Genomic DNA, 18,653 nt, shown 5'->3' on the forward strand with positions numbered 1-18,653 from the left:
AGCACACACCCACAGGAGCTGAAGGCTGAAGACAGAAACAATATGGCAAGAGGCACTGGCCTGGAAGGGGGCCCGGCCCCCCTGCAGAAGTTCAGCCAGGAAGATGTGGGGCAGCGGAGCACTAGAGAGAGAGAGACCGGAGTCAAGGAATAGCCGACAGCATTCTGAAAGCGGGCTGTGTTAGGAAGGACTGGGCAGGCACCGGGATGGGGACGGGAGAGGGTACTGTACTCTCCCAGAAGCCTCACGGCTCATTCTGAATCCTGACCTCTCACCATCCATTATTTCCCAGGCTTGAACCAAGATGGTAGCCCAGAAAGAGATCTGCATTTTAGACTGAAAGCCTTCAACACCAGGCTGAAAAGCCTAGAACACTACATCTTTCTGGGTAAAATAATTAGCATCAGGCATTTTTATTTGGGGCAGAGTAAATCCTTCTAACTCAACATGTTCTACTAGGAGTGGAGAACACTAGTTACGGCAAAACTCCCAGAGCCGGGACCACGTGTAGGATGTGGATGCGAAGCTGTGAAGTCTGGGGAGCAGGGCCTGGGGCACTGACCTGATTGTGGTCTCGGGGGGGAAACTCAGGACCTGCAGGTAAGTGGATGGCCGGAAACAACAGTAAATATTGTGGAATCTGCAGGTGCAGGCGGCAGAGTGAAGAGGAAGGGAAAGAAGTCAATTTGAGGCAGAAGCTGATACCAGATCACAAGTTAGACCCCCCCACCCCAACCGGCAGGCTGCGCTGTGGCCTAAGCAGAGGGAAGCATGAGGGAAGGGGCGGTGTGGAGTGTCTCGTGAGGGCAGAGGGCATACACACAGACTACACGGCGAAGTCACATCAAAGAGAAGGTGCTACAGCGGGGGGCGGGGGGGTGGCCAAGCAGCCTCGCAGATCTTCACCTGGACATCTTCTTCTCCAGCTGGCCGAAGTAGACTCGGGCTCCCGGGAGGAGTCCTAGTGGGGGAGGCAAGTGTGGCTCTTTGATATAGATGTCTAAGTGCGGGCGGGACAGGCAGTCGGCAGCCTCCACGGCCACGGTCAGCTTCACGGACGCTCTCGAGGTCCGAGTGCCGCCTGCAGAAGCCAAGGGGAGGGGTCAAGGGCATCTGCTGGGACCCCAGAGTCCCATCACTTCACCCCTCTCCCCCCAAAGGAGGCGTCATTACCAGGCTTTGCCCAGAAAGGGGCCAGGAATGGCTCACACAAGGTCCGTGACAAAATCTCAGCTGAGAAAGACACCAGGGTATCGGTGAAGCTGGAGGGTCACAGAAATACAGTGGTAACAGGGGCATGAGAAAGCAGAGATTGGAGAGGGGTCTGAGGACAAGAAAAGCAGCTAAAGTAAATGCTAGAACATCATCTATAAGGTCCTAAAAAAGCCTTGCCCTGGGTCAAGTCACGCATTAAAAGGACCAGGGCGGGCGCCTGGGTGGTGCAGTCACTTTAAGCGTCCCACTCTGGATTTTTGGCTCAGGTCGTGATCTCAGGGTCCTGAGATGGAGCCCCACACTGGGCTCCAGGCTCAGCAGGGAGGCGGCTTGAGATTCTCTCTCTCCCTCTGCCCCTCGCCCTGCTCGTGGGCGCACGCCCGCTCTAAATAAATAAATCTTAAAAAGAAAAAAAAAGTAACGGGGCTTATGGGAAAAACAGAGCTGTGGCAGCTCACTCAGGACCTAGACGACACCGTAAGCAGAGGCCTTACCAGGAAGTACGGCAGATGTTAAAGCTGCGTTTGCGTGCGTGCCTAAGGAGCTCAGGTGGCCCACCCCTGGCAGCTTTATATGCTGGTGCTCGTGCCCACGCCTGCCAATCGTGGGTCCTTGGAAACGATCCTTTCTACTAGAGACCGGTTTGTAAAAATTACACAATTACACATACAATCCAGTAGAGCTTTTTGTTTTTCCCCTTAAGCCCCAGGGGAAATCTGTGGCTTCATCGTCTGTACCGGCAGCTGCCCCGGAAGGACAGAACAGGTGTTCCTGAAGCCAGTGCTGCTCACACTGAAGAGGAAGGCCCTGCCCTAGAGCTTCCAGCTTTGTTCGTTTTTTTTTTTTCTCCTTCCTAGATTTCCTTTCATTGCTACAGCTTTTCCTTAACTGTGAGGAAGCTCGCTCACGATCTTTAGTGAACGCTAAGGCGCTAGGGAGAAACTCAGGCATGAAACCCAGCTACCCGGTCACGGGGACGTCACTCCTCTAGAAGCTGAGTCCCGTCAAAGACACATGCGCCATGCGGGGGACCAGACTATTCACCAAGCCCCAGCCCGGCAGGAGAGAGTGGCCACGGGAGCTGCAGAAGCTGGCGGACATTTACTTGCCACTGAGCAGGTCGTCCAGCGAGGTCTTAGGCAGGGCCTTGCTGGTGTCCAGCACAGCCGGCGAGTCCGCGCCGCTCTCGAGTTCCAGAGTCCACTCGTCCTGCACGCTGAGGCAGGACGCACAGCCAGCCAACTCCAGGGGACGCTGTGCGATGCAGGATGGCCCACCCTGCTCGAACAGCAGCGGGGTCTGCCGGGAACAGGAAGACAACCCTCTGAGTACGTCCTGCTCCAGAGGCAGTTCACAAAATACTAGGATCGGTTTTGTTTTCTTGCCGGAGGCTGGTGAGAGGGCCTTGCATTTGATCTAAATCCGCCCTTCTTCCAGGAGACCTAGACAGTAGCCAGGCACTGGCACTCCCTCTCCAGTCCCTAAGCCAAAAAAGCTTTCTGGGGCGGGGTGAATGAGGGACCAAGTGGGGCACTCACAGGAGGGCCAGGAGCCACGAGTCGGTACACATAACCTGGGTGCAGGAACTCGAACCAGCGGACTGAGGGGCCACGGAAGATTAAGAGAACCTGGGAGGGAGGGAGGGAGGCAGGTTCTGGGGTCCCAGACAGGAGCTAAGGGCACAGGACGTCAGGCCCTAGGTCCCTGCAGCCCCAGTTTACCTTCTGATCCTTGTTCTCATCTCCTTTGGGCTCAGGTGGGCCCCATGTAGTCCCCTCCTTCCTCTGGGTGCCCCCAAGCCAGCTCCCCGATACGTAGAAACCGAGGATGGGCTTGGGCACCTCTGGATTAGCCCCTGGGGGGACACAAAAGTTCCTCTTCATCAGTGCCTCCTTGTGGGACAGCAAGAACAGTCGGCTCTGTTCTACGTGGGGACCGTCGGGGAGGGTGGGCTCTGCCTGAGGGGTGAGGGAGGTGGCTGAGTGAAGCAGGGATCTGGGCACAGGCAGGATCAGGGCATCGGCCAGGAAGAACTGGATATAAACTCTGTTGGGAGAGACAAGGAGTAGGTTTCTTCGCAATGTGCGCACTGGGCGTCGTGGGCCCCCGCGTTCCACCACCAGCACCAGGCGGCCCTGCCCAACCCCTCAGAGACTCAGGGTGTGGCCACGACCCCAGGGAGCCAACCTGGCCTGCTGCTTCTGGATGAAGCCTGTCATGTTCAGCTCCTTATAGGAAGGGAAGTTGCTTCTGACATTCCGCTCTATGACCAACTGGAACTTCTCTGTCCGTACCAAGCAGCCTGGAGAGAGAAAACTTTCTAGTTTGGCAAGAGGAGACCACCCTGCAGGTCTCACTGCCTGTCCCAGGCCTGAGCTGCTCCCCTAACACGAGGTGAAGGCCCAGACCTGAGCCCCGCCTCAAAGGGATGATCTCTCCAAGGGAGAAACCATCCCAGCCACGAGTCCAATCCTGCCCCGGCCTCCTAGGTGGCAAGGCTCAGTTCCACTTTCTCACAAATCCCAAAACACCTGTTCCTCGATCTAAGAAACTTTCCTTTACAGGAAACCCCCTGTCAGTACGGCTCAGTAAGCCCAAACTTAGAAGTCTCCTGCTGGTGTGCACGTCCGGAGCTATGGTGGGAGAAATGAATGTTGGGGGTTGGAGTTCTGGCTAGAGAAACCCTCGCTCCTTTGCTCTGCCAACACCGGGGTCCCAGACTTGTCCCAAAACTTGCAGATCAACACAGGCCACTTCAGCATCTCAAGAACATCCCAGCAGGTGCCTCCTCCCCCATCCTACTGTTCTGAGACCATCCCCATCCGCCCCCTTCTCTCCACTTCTGAACTCCAAACCTATGAACCGGGAGTCAGTGATGGGCTGAGAGTGCTTGGCCAGGATTAGGCAGGGGAGGGAACCACTTTTGTCCCGAAGCTGCAGACAGCCTTTATGAGACGAAGCCGCCAGAACCCCAATTAAAATCTGCAGGAAGACGAAGAACAAGGTATCGAATATTTGTTCAACAAATACTCAGCGACCACTCTGTGTCAGATGCCACGTTAAATGTTAGCTACAGAGTGGACAAAAGATCCAGTCTCCAACCTCAAAGGACTTACACTGGAGCGGCGAAGACGGATATGAAAAGAACACCCATGCGTTCACACGTTTAGTGGTGGGGGAGAAAGTGTACAAACTGAGGTTAGAACTAGGAGCCAGTACGGGACCTCACAGGGTACTGCAAGGATTTTGCATTTTATCTTATGTGCTGGACTTTGCATTTTATCTTATGTGCTCTGGGAGGAACCAGAAAAGGATTTAGCACAAGACAGCTCTGGAAGCCAAGTGAGGCCGTACCCCACTTTCCATCTGCCATGAAGAAAACGGATAGGATGAGAAGAGGCGGAATGGTCTGGTTAGAGGCTGGTGCAGCCACGGGGACAGGGAAGGACGATGGGAGCGGCAGTGAGGGCGGCCAAGAGAGGAGGCCTGCGCACCGCCGGCGCCCCACCTACCTGGGCTGGGTGTGAGGTGGCGGGCAGCAGAGAGAGCCAGGACCAGGACACACGCTGATTGAGCTGACAACTGGTCAGATGTGAAGATTCTGGGAGGGGCAGGAGGCTCTTAGGGTCAAAGGCGGCCCAGGCCCTGCACCGCCCCTCCTCTTTTAGGGTGGCCAGAGTAGGGAAAGAACAGGGCGTCTGCAGCCGCGTGTACTGTGGGGGAAGGAAGAGAAATCAGAGTGTGCGGCCGCAGGTCCCCCACGGCATGAGCTCGGCCACCCATGCTTCCCGCACATGCTTGCACCTTCTGCAGGGGACAGTGATGCGGCTCCTCGAGGATCTCCTTGTGTGCATTCCGACGCGTGCTGCCCGGCGGAGCCAGAACATCCAGGACGGGAGCCAGGAGCTGCAGTCCCGGGCTGGGGTTCCCCGGAGATGAGTGCTGCAGGAGCTGGTGGTGTCTCAGCATGTGGGGACACAGCCTGGGCCAGGAAGAGAAGCGCTCGAGGCCCCCCAAGGGGGATGCCTCTTGCAGGATCTTACACCCCTGGCCCCTAGCCCCACCAGCCCTCCACACCCGGCCCAGCCCCCCGTCCTCCTCACTTGCAGGCCAGTTCCTCCAGCGCCCTGGTAGCCCACAGGTACAGGGGAAGGCCCAACTGGCGTTCCCATACCAGCTGCTCAAACAGGGAGGCCCCCTGGGCCTGGTAGAAAGACTGAGTCTCGGGCTTCTGACAAGAGAAGCCCCGAAGGAGAATGGCGCCATGGAGACAGGGGGCGAGCACTGGCCTTCTTGTCCCTCCACCCACCGACTGCAGGAGGTGAACATCCTGGAGCTGGAGAAAAGCAGAAAAAATGAGAAAGCCGGGGTGAAGCCCTCAGCTCAGTGAAACAGCTGGCAGAGTTACTGCGGAGTCCCGGCGCCCGAGAACCACCGTTTCTCCCATACACGGCATTTCCTTGCAGGTCCCAGGCCCCTTTCTGCACAACACGCTCCCGCCGTGGGAAGCCTTCATCTCCCACGCGCTCCCCTCGGCTTTGCTGCAGCCCGGGAGGCTCCTGGGGGGTGAGGGGCCGCTACTCACCAGGCTGCTGGCCCCACTCCTGAGATTCGGCTCCGGCCTCTCCCCCTCCAGTTGGAAGCCCCCTCCGTAAAGGAGACGCTCCCGGTGCCCCAGCCTCTCCTCCCTCCTGATCTGAGCTCCCGTCCAAATCATTCCTGGCACAAGTATGCAACCTCCACCCTCCGACACACACGTGTTCTTTCACATTTCTGCTGCAGAAGTTCCTGCCCTGCTGCTGCTGAGTACCAGCCCAGAAAGGGAGGAGAAACTGCTGAGAGGGCCGACGCCGCCCGTACCTCCAGGGAGACTCCTGGCCGCACCACCTTCCTGAGGCTGTGGAGCTGCTGGTAGGCGAGGCAGAGCGCCAGCTGCCCGTCCACCTCGTACAGGCCGGCCGGCTGACTCAGCACGCCAGTGACCTTGCCCTGCGGAGAGGCCAAAGGTCCAGGTGGTCCCTCTTCCCTCCCTTTCTGGAGTCCCCCATTTCCTGCCCCCCGCCCCGCCCTCTCGGATCCCTCTGTCTTGCTCACCGTGTAGGATAAGAGTGTCGAGTGGCGGACAAGAGCAGGTTCCCTGTCCTCGTCTTGGGAGCTGCTGGGCACGGGGAGTGGTGCGGGATCAGCCTCCAGGAGGGGCCCATCCAGCTCCAGTTCCAGCTCTCGCACGCATTCTGGTTTCAGTGGCAGCAGGTGGGAGGAGGGACTGGTCGTCCACACACGGTAGCAGTGCCCGCGGATCCTGACTACTCGCAGCGCTGTCAGCACATAGGACCTACCAGGCCAAAGGGCTCGGTGCCACACCAGCTGGGCAGGGATCTGGCTTGTGCGGGGGCAGGCAACACAGCACATGAGATGCTTCCCATGACACCGCCCCTCTGCCAGAGTCTCCCCCCATCACGATCTGACCTCAGCGACCCGCCCCTCCTGAGCTCTGCCTGGCCTCTCCCTGCGCTCTGACAATTCAATCTTAACCTCCTGGATTGCCTCCCTCTCACGGGAGATGCCAGGTATTTCCCAATCCCTCCCTCAAGATTCAAACCATCCCTAAAACTTCCTCCAAAATACAGAAACATTCCACCCAAGACTCCATGGCTTTTGCATTTCCCCATCCCACCCCGTAACACACAAACCACCTTCATTTATTTAACCTATAGGTACAGGGTACGTATGTACTCGGTACTGGGACAGACGTGAAGGGAACACAACAGACTGGTCCCTCTCTCCCAACACATCTCAACCCACTGGGGAACACAGATGCAAACTCAAGTAACGATGTGAAACCATATACGATCGAGTACCAAAAACCACACACAGTGGGCAAGGTTTCGGGGCCAGACAGGTCAGGGTGGGTGGGAATGAGCGGGAAGACCCAGTGGAAGAAGTGGAGTCCACACAGGGTCCTGAGGGCGCGTCTCTGCTTTGCCAAACTGGAGAAGAGGGGGAGGGAAGGGCGACTCCAGCAGGAGGCAGCAACATAAAAGCGTTCAGAGCTCAGGATGAGCGAGGCAGTGAGAACATTGGCTGGGATGGAGGGGGAGCGTTCCTGGGAGACGCAGGACACAAGATGGGAGAGCCAAGAGTAGGGGAAAACCCAGCAATGATCTGCTGAAGACTTGATTTTACAGGAAGATGAGAACCACCCGAAGTACGGAAAAAAAACAACTGCGGACAGCAGGGTGTCATAGGGACTGCAGAAGGTGCTTGTTGAGAAATTTAAGCACGAGGGGAAGAAAGACGGTTCCCAAACCTAACAACCGTCTGGGGCATGCTCCTCCCACAGGCCCCACGCAGCACGCTGCCGTTCGCAGGGGCGAACCCGCTGACTCAGGACACTTGAGCCTCACAGACCTCCACTTCTACCCTAGAAGCAGGTGAGTACCGCCGTCAGACCTGGGCCGCCACCCCTCGTCACTGTGCTGCTGAGCCCTGCCTGACGGTGCCTGCTGGTGCACGGCCAGGGTCACCAGTGGTCTGAGTCCAGGAGGCGGCCCGCGTGGAGCGGTGCTTCTGCTCGTCCGCACTGCCCTCTGCCCTCAGCAGGACCGCCGGCATCGCGGCCCTGCCGCCTGTATTCAGACACCCCTTCCCTTCCTGTCGGAATGCCAGCATCCGAACGCGGACCCGGAGCCCTGCCCGTTGGGCCCGCTGCGCCCCGAGGCCACCGCAGCGGGTCGCCACCGCTCCGTGTCCTCTGCTCCTCTTCGAAGACAAGAGCCCTACCTGCGGAGGTCAGACCCCCGTCACCCCAGCGCCAATCCCCCCTCCAGCAGTTCCACGGTCACTCCTCAGCAGCAGCCTCTCATCCCCGACTGCCTAGCAAGGCAGTTACCCTGAGCCTTTTCTCCTCTTTTCAGAGTCCAGTCCTTCATTTTCAAGAGATGATGATCTCAGCTCCTCCCTCACAGAAGAGACTCCCTGGGCTCATCTAGGGTGACAGTGTGTGTCCAGTACGTCTGCAGCAGCCTACAAACACAGCAAGGTCATTTCTCCCCTGAGCCAGCTCCACCCGGAGCAGCATTCCCACTGGGCTCGAGGAGACGTGACACAGTCTAACGTAAAGAAAATACAGAAGCTCCTCTCTAGGCTGGGAGGAGAAACAAGACCAGAAATTGGGGCAGCTCCTAAGCATTTTTAGTTTTACCAGTTTCCGTTCCTGTACCCGCTAATCACTGTCACTCAAGCTTATGACACATATGACACAAGAATTCTAACAGCGCTAATAAATGTCAGAGTTCCCCTTTTTGATATGCATCTGAGAGAGCCTTTTTATCTTTTGTTTTGAATGCCTTTGAAACATTATTCAGGTAATTACGTAAGTCATTAGATAATAGTATAAAAAAATTAATGATTCTAAAATCATACCAGTTGACGTAGAAAGAAAGTAAATAATAAAGTACCAAGTGTTTTAAAAAGTGCACCTGGCCAAAAAAAAAAAAAAGTGCACATACTCGATGCCTTAATGGTGCTGAGCTGGATAATTTTTGTGGTCATCCTGCTAATGCACAGGAAAAACAAGTGATTCCGACAGGTTTTGAAATAGTCACACACGATACGACAGTTGTTGTCTATGCACACGAAGCGCACAGCAGAAAAGTGTGTCCCCTCCTTCCTGCGTGCGGGAGCGATGCTACCTGCAGCCCTCCAGCAACAGCGATGTCCCAGCAAACAGCGCCCCTTCCCCCCTAAGCTGGCCCTTGCTCTGATGCTCATCTTTGCTGCCAAGAGTCCTGACAGCTCCTGCGTACCTCCACGACCCTGAACTGACCCCAATCCTCACCTGCACGACAATGGACACGTGGCTGCCGGCTGGGGAGGAGCCGCCACCCAGAGACAGGACAAAGTGAGCTTTCTTCTGACTCCTCACCAGAGCGCTCACTCGAACCAGCTTCCCAGCCAGGTTCGGCTGCACGCCTCTGAGCTTGCCTCTAAGGAAAGAAGATGAGAGGGAAGAGGCATTTTTATCTCTTTTCCCCCCACAAATGCCTTCCCTTCTGCTGTAAATAACCTAGCAGTAATTTAAAATTTCCCTAGCCCAAAGCTGTTATTCCGAAGATGTCCTTCAAACTCTTCCTGACCTTGGATAAGGCAAACTTCCCTTGAAGACTCGCACTCAACATCCGGGGGAGGCCGCATCGTTGCCCTGACTCAGGTGGGACCACTCCCCCCACCGCCCCCGCCCCGGACTGCTCTCAGGACCTTTCCCTCCCTCCTCCCCGTTTCACCTCGCTCCATCCTCCCGGAGACAGGGAAGGATTACCTGTGTCTGAGCAGGCGGGAAGCAGTCTCTGGGTAGAGAACAGCGAGAGGGGTGGGAGGACCAGGACTGGTGGTTAAAGGGCACGCTGGCACTGGGGCACCCAAGAGCTCCAAGTGTCCTTCCCCTGAAGAATTCCACCTGGCAGGAGGGAGGTAACTCCAATTGGGGAACAGGAAGAGATGGCCCAACCAAGACAGGTCCAGATCTATGAGCTAGAAAAGACCAAGAGCAAGGGTTAACCCGGACCCTAGCATCCCACCCACCCTCCTTTTTTCCCTTAGAGACTTAACTGCCTCGCTCCCTAGACCATCCTTGTGAGGCTCTGAGACACCTGACCTCCGCCTTCCTACTCACCTCGCAGGTCAGGACACCAGTGTTATCTTTCACATAGAGGTCTCCTTTCCTGCACTCTTGTTCCAAGTCCCCCAACAGGTCTGTGAGTGTCCCTAAGAGTAAGAGCCGTTCCCGGGGTAGGGGGGTCCCATTTGGTCCAGCCTCTTGGGCCCAAGCCTGGTACGCACTAGAGCTCCAGGACAGGAGGCTGCAGCATGGCAGGTTCTGGTGGGTCTTGAGGTCCTGTACTGAGACAAAGCTGCAGAGGAAACGGAGCAGAGGTCCTGCAAAGCTGCATCCAAGCCTAGGAAACTACCCTCAACCCCAACAAGTCCCCCAAGATCCCAAGGAAAGGCCAATGGAAACCACAGACTAAGAGAGGAGTTTGACTGAACAGCAAGAACTTCAGGGCTCGGAGCCTAAGGAAATGAGGATGAGGTCTGGGCCCAAGGACTGGGGAGTACCTAAGGACGGGAGGAGGAAAGTCAGTGCTGAGTGACACTTTGAACAAGACGGTGCCACAGAGAGGACCCAGAGAAACGAAGGAGTGCACCAGCAGCCTAGGGGGATGAGCGTGGCTCCTCTGACAGCACCTCGGCTCTCAGCTCCACAGAGAACCCCGATGGGGCTGCTGCGGCATGTGCCAATGGCCCAACCTCAGTGGCCCCAGCCAGGCTTCCTTCCTAGTCTGCGATATCACAGCACTTGAGACCGGCGGGGAAGCAGAGGCTGAGGTGGGAGTCCATATCTAGAGCTCCCAAATCTCAAAAGATGCTTGAGATCAGCCATTCTCCAGACAAGTGTCTCAACACTGCTCGTCACTATCAACGACGAGGTGCGGCACTCAGAATGTGAACAGCGAATATCGAAGTTGTGACGGATTCACATCTGTAATCCCATTATTCCACACACGCGCCTTCTTACGGTCTTCCGAGCAGAAGAGAAAGAATAAAGGTATGAAGCGTCACAACTTACCCTCCTCATTATACTCATGACCACCACCCCCGGGGAGAGCACTAACAGCTGGGAACACTATCCTGAGTGGCGCACTCCCCTTCCACATCTGTTTCATTCTTCCCCCAAAGGCTTTGAACAATATAAAAGGCAAAAATGGTGACTAGCATGTGTTGAGTCCCTGCTATGCATACACCATAGTGGGACCGTTCGTGCTCAGTAATGCACTGAAGCTTCACCAAAAACCCCTGCAAATGGGGCGCCTGGGTAGCTCAGGCGTTAAGGGTCTGCCTTCGGCTTGGCTCATGATCCCGGGGTCCTGGGATCAAGCCCCGCATCGGGGTCCCTGCTCAGCGGGAAGGCTGCTTCTCCCTCTCCCTCTGCCCCTGCTTGTGTTCTCTCTCTGTCTCTATCAAATAAATAATAAATAAAATCTTAAAAAAACACAAAAACCCTGTAACCACCACCAACGAGGAAACTTGGAGAGGTCAGGTACACATGGTGTGGGTGGCAAAGCCAGGGGGTGTCTCACTCAAAAGTCCATGTTCTTTCCCTGTGCTTCTCTACTTTTCTAAAGGCCCAGGACAAAGCTGGAGATAGCGGTTTCTTTCCCCTAGGCACCTTCAGGACAAAACAGTAAGGACATGGGTCACTTGCCCCAGATTCTTCAGGGTCTAGGTCAGGAAAGTGAAGGTGAGAACCTCGAATCCTTCCATTTGTCACTGATCTCCAACTTTCAATGCCTAGCACAGGGCCTGGCACACGGCAGGCGCTCCACGAAGAAGAAGGGAAACACGTAAGAATAAAATCTTTACACCCGAGGAATAATTCCTATCCTAGCCTCGCCCACCATTCTTGACAGACTCCTCACTTCAACACATCATGCCATCTCGTTTACGTTTATCTTGAAGACGAGAAACTTTAAAAAGGCTCCTTTTAGGAACCTTTCCTGACAGTTTCCAACTTACTACTTTTCCACTATCCCAGTAATGCCAGAATCTTGAGAGATCTGGATCTTTCTTTCTTTGATTAGACTGTGATCATGGAGGCCACTAGGCACATACTCAGTCACCTGTGGGAGACTCGAACCCCGGGCACGAGGCTTCACAGCAATCACAACTTCTTCGACCAAGACTAACCGATAGGTAGCTCTCTGTCCCATGTTAACAGGACAGTTTTCTAATGAGATCTGTTTCTGCATTTACGTAAACAACGTATTTAACCATAATATAGTTACAGACGTGGACAAGGTCTGTAGGAAACGAAGGAAAACCTAAAGCCAGTGGAGTAGACTGAGAAGAGTTACAGGAGGAAAAGAAAAGAGCCCCCAGGTAAGTGTCTCCTGAGAAATTACTTTGGGATTAAAATAAGATATCATTTACTACCCATCAAATACACACAAAAACCATTTTTGCAACAAGATAAACAGCAGATTTGGGAATGGTTCAGGACATGGATGTACATGGCCCCATGTGTCCTTTGGCACGTTTGCCTGTTGGAACGGCACGTGTGGGCTCATCGGGACACTGGGTGCTGCCAGACAAGGGGAGAGAACCACCAACTGGATCAGGAGAGAGCACAGAGGAGACTCGACTAAACCTGTAACGTTTCATTTCTTACAAAAAAAGACCTGGAGCAAATATGGCAAATGTTAAGGTCTTTACGAGCTGAGCACTGAGTATGGACTACGCACGGGGTCAGTAAGCACACTACTGAATTTGGAGGGCTTTCACTTTTGCAATGAAGGCAGCAGTTGAGTTGGTTCACAGTCTGGTGGAGCAGCATTTTTAGTTACCATTGGTTTATAACAACGTCCTCAGATGAGAAAAGTATGGGATTTTGAAAATGATGTTTTGGACAACACAGAATACAATTAAGCTGTCTTCTCACCAAAGATCCCTTGCCTTTACTGATGGAGACGGACTGAGGGGCTGAGTGGACGCCACACTGCCAGAAGCGGTTTTTAAGTCCATGGAAAAAGTATCCTATGCTCGCGCAAGGCTGGGAAATGCCTAATTAAGCAAAGCTAAACAGACTTGTGCCTTTTTTGTTTTTTAGAGGATAAACGGTGACAGTACACTCACAGAATGCCACACAGCAGTTGAAATAAATGAGCTAGAGCTCTCGATAGGAGTAAATCTCAGGAGCAGGTGAAGCACAAAAAGCTAACTGCAGAGATTATTTATAAGATATGGTGCTATTTATAGAAAGTCAAAAGGTAAACAAAACTCTACAGTACACAGCTTAGAAATGGATGCACGTGCAATAAAAATATAAAGATAAAGGACTAATACACCCCACATTCGAGGTAACTACTCTAGGACTCAGCAAGTATACTAGGTATTTACCCAAAGGATACAAAAATACAGATTCAAAGGGGCACCTGCCACCCAATGTTTATAGCGGTATTATCAACAATAGCCAAACTGCGGAGAGAGCCCAGATGCTCATCGACAGATGAATGGATAAAGAGATGGTGTGTGTATACACATACACACACACACACACACACACACACACACACACAATGGAATATGACTCAGCCATCAAAAAGAATGAAATCTTGCCATTTGCAATGAGCTGGATGGAGCTGGAGTATATTATGCTAAGTGAAATAAGTCAGACAGAGAAAGACAAGTACCATATGATCTCACTCATATGTGGAATTTAAGAAAGAAAACAGATGAATGTATGGGAAGGGGGAAAAAAAGAGAGAGGGAAATAAACCATAAGAGACCCTTAACAATAGAGAACAAACTGAGGGGTGATAGAGGCAGAAATAGAGGCAGGGGTGATAGAGGCAGGTGTGGGATGGGCGAGCTTAGGGATGGGGATTAAGGAGGGCACTTGTTGTGGTGAGTACTGGGTGTTGTATGCAAGTGATGAATCACTGAATTCTACTCCTGAAACCAACATTGCACGGCCTGTTAACTAACTAGAATTTAAATAAATATTTGAAAAGAAAAAATAAATAAAATTAAAATGTTAAGCCAAAACACTATGTGTTAACTAACTGGAATTAAAATAAAAACTTAAGGGGCACCTGGGTGGCTCAGTCAGTTAAGCATCAACTTTTTTTTTTAAGATTTTATTTATTTATTTGTCAGAGAGAGACAGAGAGACAGAGAGACGGCACAAGCAGGGGGAGCAGCAGGCAGAGAGAGAAGCAGACTCCCCGCTAAGCAGAGAGCCCAATGCGGGGCTCGATCCCAGGACCCCAGGATCATGACCTGAGCCGAAGGCAGACGTTTCACGGACTGAGCCACCCAGGTGTCCCAAGCATGGACTCTTAATTTTGGCTCGGGTCATGGAGCCTGCTAAGGATTCTCTCTCCCTCTCCCTCTGCCCCTCCCTGCCCTCTCTCTCCCTCCCTAAAAAAAGATAATAATAAAAAATAAAAATAAAAACTTAAAACAAATACACCCACATTTGAAGTCATGATTACTTCTACGAGGAGGTAAACGGGGTTCTTTCCACAGGACTTTCAGAGCCTTTAATACGTTAATGAGCCTTGTGACTTTCCTAGAGAAGCTTATCATATCATATGCAGTGTCTCGCAAACTTATTTGGCCTTGGAATCCTTTTCTTGTGGTACTTTATTAACACTGCTTTGGACAGTTTCAGAAACGGAAGCGTTGTTAAAAACAAAAAACGAACACCTTCAGAAGACTTTAAACTCCTGTCTTAAACACAACTATCTGCACTTGCTGATGTCTTAACTCGGTGCCTTAGTTTCCTCACACACCCAAAAGAACATTGGCCTCTCTCTCCACCCTGAGAGTTCTTTTTACGAATTTTCCATCTTCCCCCACCTTCCTCCCTCTTCTCCTTGTCCCTAACTTGACTTCAGCCAATTTAGGAGAGCCACCAGAAAAAGAAAGCAGCTTGATGGAGGATGGAGAAGCCTGGCAGAGGGGGTTGTGTTCAAGCACATTTTCCTCCCCTGAGCATGTTTACCCTCATGCTTCTCGTTTCCCCCTGGTTAACTCTAGGTCCTTCTTTTTTAGTCCCAAAGTTAACCCCCTTCTGAACCCCTCCTCTCCTTACCTGTAGCTGAGGGGCAGGGGAAAACCTTGGTTCTTTCCCTGGGACAACCAGGTGGTCTTCACACAGTCAATCACTGACTGAGTCAACTGGACATCAGGCTCGCTGCCAGCCGGACACAGGGTCTCTTGGATGAAGGTCTGGGCAGCCTCAAGCCAGACTTGCTCCTGAGGAAAGGGAAACTAGTTAAAACATCTTCCTAACCATCCTGCCCACCAATGAAATTTTGGGAATAAAGTAACAGAAAAAGAAATTCGGAGGGCATGTAAATAAACAAGTACTGGAGTTTATAACTTGGAAGAAATCTTAGAAGCCTTAGTCCGGTCCCTCCTCAGACCGCAGGCCCTCCGGCTTTGGTCTCACCTGTTTCTCCTCTAAGTACCGAGTGATGACCCGCTGCACCGCTGGAACTGTGCGGGTGGTCCTACCTCTTTCTCCAACAGACCCGTACCAGTGCTTAACATGCTCAACTGGAACATACATCGCCCTGGGAACCCTTCTCTGACCACCCCAGGCAGAATGCTGCTCCCTTCCTGGAGCTCCCACAGCACCATGCACATAATTCTACAGAGAGCAATGATCATCGTGTACAGTATCGTGGTGTCCCATCTTACGTGGGATGTGGTTCTAAAGCCAACAAGTTGAAAAACAGTCAAAATCGCTCCTGGAAAAAAATCCTTTAAGTTGCTCATAAATAGAATACAATACTACATAGTAACATGTATATATAAATGTAAATATGCATAATTACAAACACTATGTAAAAAGGACATAGGTGGAGTACAATTTTCAATCATTTCTTTTTCTACTCAAGTATGTACATTTGAGTTCCCATGAGCTAAATCAATGTAAGGTGCAATCCCACCAGATTTGTTTTCTGTCTTTTCCGCTGAGATGCAGACTTCTTAAGCAGGACATGAGCCACCTTTGTATACTTACCACACAGTCTGGACACATAGTTGCCTTTCTATAGTTAGTTCTAGAGAAGGGGACCAGCTTGGCCTACTTCCAACGTCGGGCTGCTTTATTTTAAAATTCTGACAGGGGCACCTGGGTGGCTCAGTTGGTTAAGCGTCCAACTCTTGGTTTTGGCTCAGGTCCTGATCTCAGGGTCCTGAGATCGAGTCCCCCCCCCCACCCCCATGTCAGCTTGAGAGTCTCTTTCCCTCTCCCTCTGTCACCCACCCCACCCCCTACCCCGTCATGGCACATGCCCTCTATCCCTCTCTCTCTCGTATACATAAATAAATAAATAATCTTTAAAAAAATAATAAAATTCTGACAGCGTTCAACAGTACTGAGGGGTACGACCTTTATCCTTCTTGATCCCCACTGATAACGCTAAACCATTACAGCTCTATCCCTGTTCCTCCAATGCCCTTCTATTAGCCTTCTGGTCAATCCTCCACAATCACTCAATCATTAGCAGCTCGAGGGACCTGTCTTCAGGTTCTATTGACTTCAGTGTCCTTGTGAACAGCTCTACCACTAAACTTCACCTTTACTCCACCTTAGCCAAACACTGTCACCGGTGGTCACGGCTGTCAAAACTGGACTAGATCAGAGCACCTGGCTGGCTCAGTCGGTAGAGCACACGACTCTTGATGTCAGGGTTGTGAGTTCAAGCCCCACGTTGGGTGTAGAGATTGCTTAAAAATAAAATCTTAAAAAAAAAAAATTGGACCACATCATCATTCACCACTGCCTCAGCGACACAACGAGTGCCTCACCCAGACTCATGCTTTTTGTCTTCCTCTCTAGCTCCTGAGGGCCTGTCCACCACTTGGCACATGGAATACTACTGTTTTTCAAAGTTGTGCCACTGCCTCAGAATCCCCTAAATTTTGTTAAAAATGTGAATTCATGGATCTCATCTACTGAAACAGAATCCTGGCAGGAGTGGGGGACCCAGGAATCTGAACTTTAAAGATTTATTTATTTATTTAGAGAGTGAGCACGCGCACAAGCAGGGGGAGGGGCACAGGGACAGGGAGAGAATCTCAGGCAGACCCAGGGCTGACACAGAGCCCGACTTGGGGCTTGATCCCAGGACCGTGAGATCATGACCTGAGCCGAAACCAAGAGTGGGATGCTTAACTGACTGGGCTACCCAGGCGCTCCAGGAGTCTGTATTTTATTTAATTTTTTTTGAAAAAGATTTTCTATTTATTTATTTGAGAGAGAGAGTGAGAGAGAGCACAAGCAGTGGGGTGGCTAGAGAGAGGGAGAAGCAGACTCCCCACTGAACAGGGAGCCAGATGTGGGGCTCGATCCCAGGACCCCAAGATCATGACCTGAGCTGAAAGCAGATGCTTAACCCACTGAGCCACCCAGATGCCCCCAGGAGTCTGTGTTTTAAATAAACTCCCCAGATCATACTAATATAAACTGAAGTTTGAGAACACTATACATTTTCCCCTCGGTGACCTCTGCCATTGGATGTCCTTACTAGCCATCCATAGAGGCTACTTTAGTTGAGATCTCTCTCGTTACCTCCACCTGCCTACCAGATTCTCCACCTGGCCAACCTACAGGCATCACACAGCCCAACAATGACCTTAAAAAACAAAACAAAACAAAAAACCCACTCCTCTTCCAACGTTCACCAATCAGCAAACAGCAATCTCGACCAAGTAATTCTACCCTGAAACCCGCAGTCCTCCTATAACGCCTTCCATTCCGTACCCAAGTCCTTTAGATTCTACCTCCTCAATATATTGTTTTTTACTGTTTTCACTTCTGGAACCTCAACACTGCTGCCGTGGTCGAGGTCACCATCATCTCTCACTGCTTTCCAATCACAGCCCTCTAACTGGTACTCTCTACACTGCTACCTCAGGAAACGAAATCTCAAATCTCATCCGATCGCTCTTCTGCTTAAAACCCCTCAGCAACTCCCAATTAGCCTCAGGTTAAAGTCGCTGTTTGGCAAGACGCCCGAGACTGTCAGCCGTCACGCCTCCACCACCACCCAACTGAACTTGGGTTTTCGAAAGATACCTGTTCTCGCTCTTGCCTTTGAACGTGCTTTTGCCTCCGCCTAGAAACCTCTTTCAGCACTTTTCTGCCTGGAGAACCCCTACATGCACTTCGGGGCTCAGACGCTTTCCTTGCTTCCCGTTATCCCTTTCCCCCCAGCTGCGTCAGGGGCCCCACCGTTCGCCATTAGCCCGCCCGCGGCTTCGCACCCGGCTGGGAGCCCGGAGAGGGGGCGGAGACGTGTCTAAGCCCCACAGCTGGCGCGGCAGGCGCCAACAAATGCGTTCGCGGAACCCGCGACGGTGGAAGGACGAACAGCCTCGACGCTCCCCGCCCCCCCCCCCACCCGCCCAGCGAAGGCAGGGAGGCTGAGAAGCAAGGTGGAGGAAACAGGACCAGAAGGAAACAGGGGTACGAAAGACGGAGAAGCGCACTCACGGAGTCGGGAGCCGGAGCCGGGTTGGCCTCCATGATGCGCCCGAGGCTACGCCCTGGGAGAGCCCGCGAACAGCCGCCGCGCCAGGGCTCACGGGAAGGCCGCTGGGTGACGTCATCGGTGGGCGCGGCGGCGGCTGCGCCTCCAGCCCCTCCCACCCGCGTCCTCAGGCCCTCAGTGCGCAGCTACCGCGGCCGCCCCCCGACTCCCGCTCTGCCGCTTCCTTCCGGGATGACTTCTTGTGTGGCGGCCCTGGCAGGGGAAGGGGAGCGGGGGGCGGCCCCGGAGCTCGAACGCAGCCGGCCTGGTTGGTCGCTCCTAAGCATCGTTCCGTCTCCCTGATGTTGCCAAGCGCAGAGACGTGCCTCCTCA

The 18,653-nt window shown here is 52.9% G+C and overlaps 1 protein-coding gene across 1 annotated transcript in view; it reads right to left on the minus strand.

Moving 5' to 3' along the window:
- Positions 1-18,375, minus strand: part of CTC1 (CST telomere replication complex component 1) — a 19,865-nt gene extending 1,490 nt beyond the window's left edge. Inside the window, exons 1-19 of the mRNA XM_021694584.1 lie at positions 18,284-18,375; positions 14,870-15,033; positions 9,890-10,127; positions 9,536-9,747; positions 9,056-9,203; positions 6,310-6,594; positions 6,076-6,204; positions 5,319-5,551; positions 5,020-5,197; positions 4,728-4,928; positions 4,071-4,197; positions 3,403-3,517; positions 2,937-3,261; positions 2,754-2,843; positions 2,321-2,514; positions 1,174-1,262; positions 907-1,081; positions 563-640; positions 1-121 (exon numbers count right to left, since the gene is read on the minus strand). The exon at positions 1-121 is cut by the window's left edge and continues 24 nt beyond it. Of these exons, the coding sequence (XP_021550259.1) occupies positions 1-121; positions 563-640; positions 907-1,081; positions 1,174-1,262; positions 2,321-2,514; positions 2,754-2,843; positions 2,937-3,261; positions 3,403-3,517; positions 4,071-4,197; positions 4,728-4,928; positions 5,020-5,197; positions 5,319-5,551; positions 6,076-6,204; positions 6,310-6,594; positions 9,056-9,203; positions 9,536-9,747; positions 9,890-10,127; positions 14,870-15,033; positions 18,284-18,316 (3,135 nt within the window). The 5' untranslated portion in view covers positions 18,317-18,375. The remainder of the gene's footprint in view (positions 122-562; positions 641-906; positions 1,082-1,173; positions 1,263-2,320; positions 2,515-2,753; positions 2,844-2,936; positions 3,262-3,402; positions 3,518-4,070; positions 4,198-4,727; positions 4,929-5,019; positions 5,198-5,318; positions 5,552-6,075; positions 6,205-6,309; positions 6,595-9,055; positions 9,204-9,535; positions 9,748-9,889; positions 10,128-14,869; positions 15,034-18,283) is intronic.
- Positions 18,376-18,653: the final 278 nt, after the last annotated feature.

The sequence above is a fragment of the Neomonachus schauinslandi genome, chromosome 15 (genome assembly GCF_002201575.2).
Source record: "Neomonachus schauinslandi chromosome 15, ASM220157v2, whole genome shotgun sequence".
NCBI classification, from domain to species: Eukaryota; Metazoa; Chordata; class Mammalia; order Carnivora; family Phocidae; genus Neomonachus; species Neomonachus schauinslandi.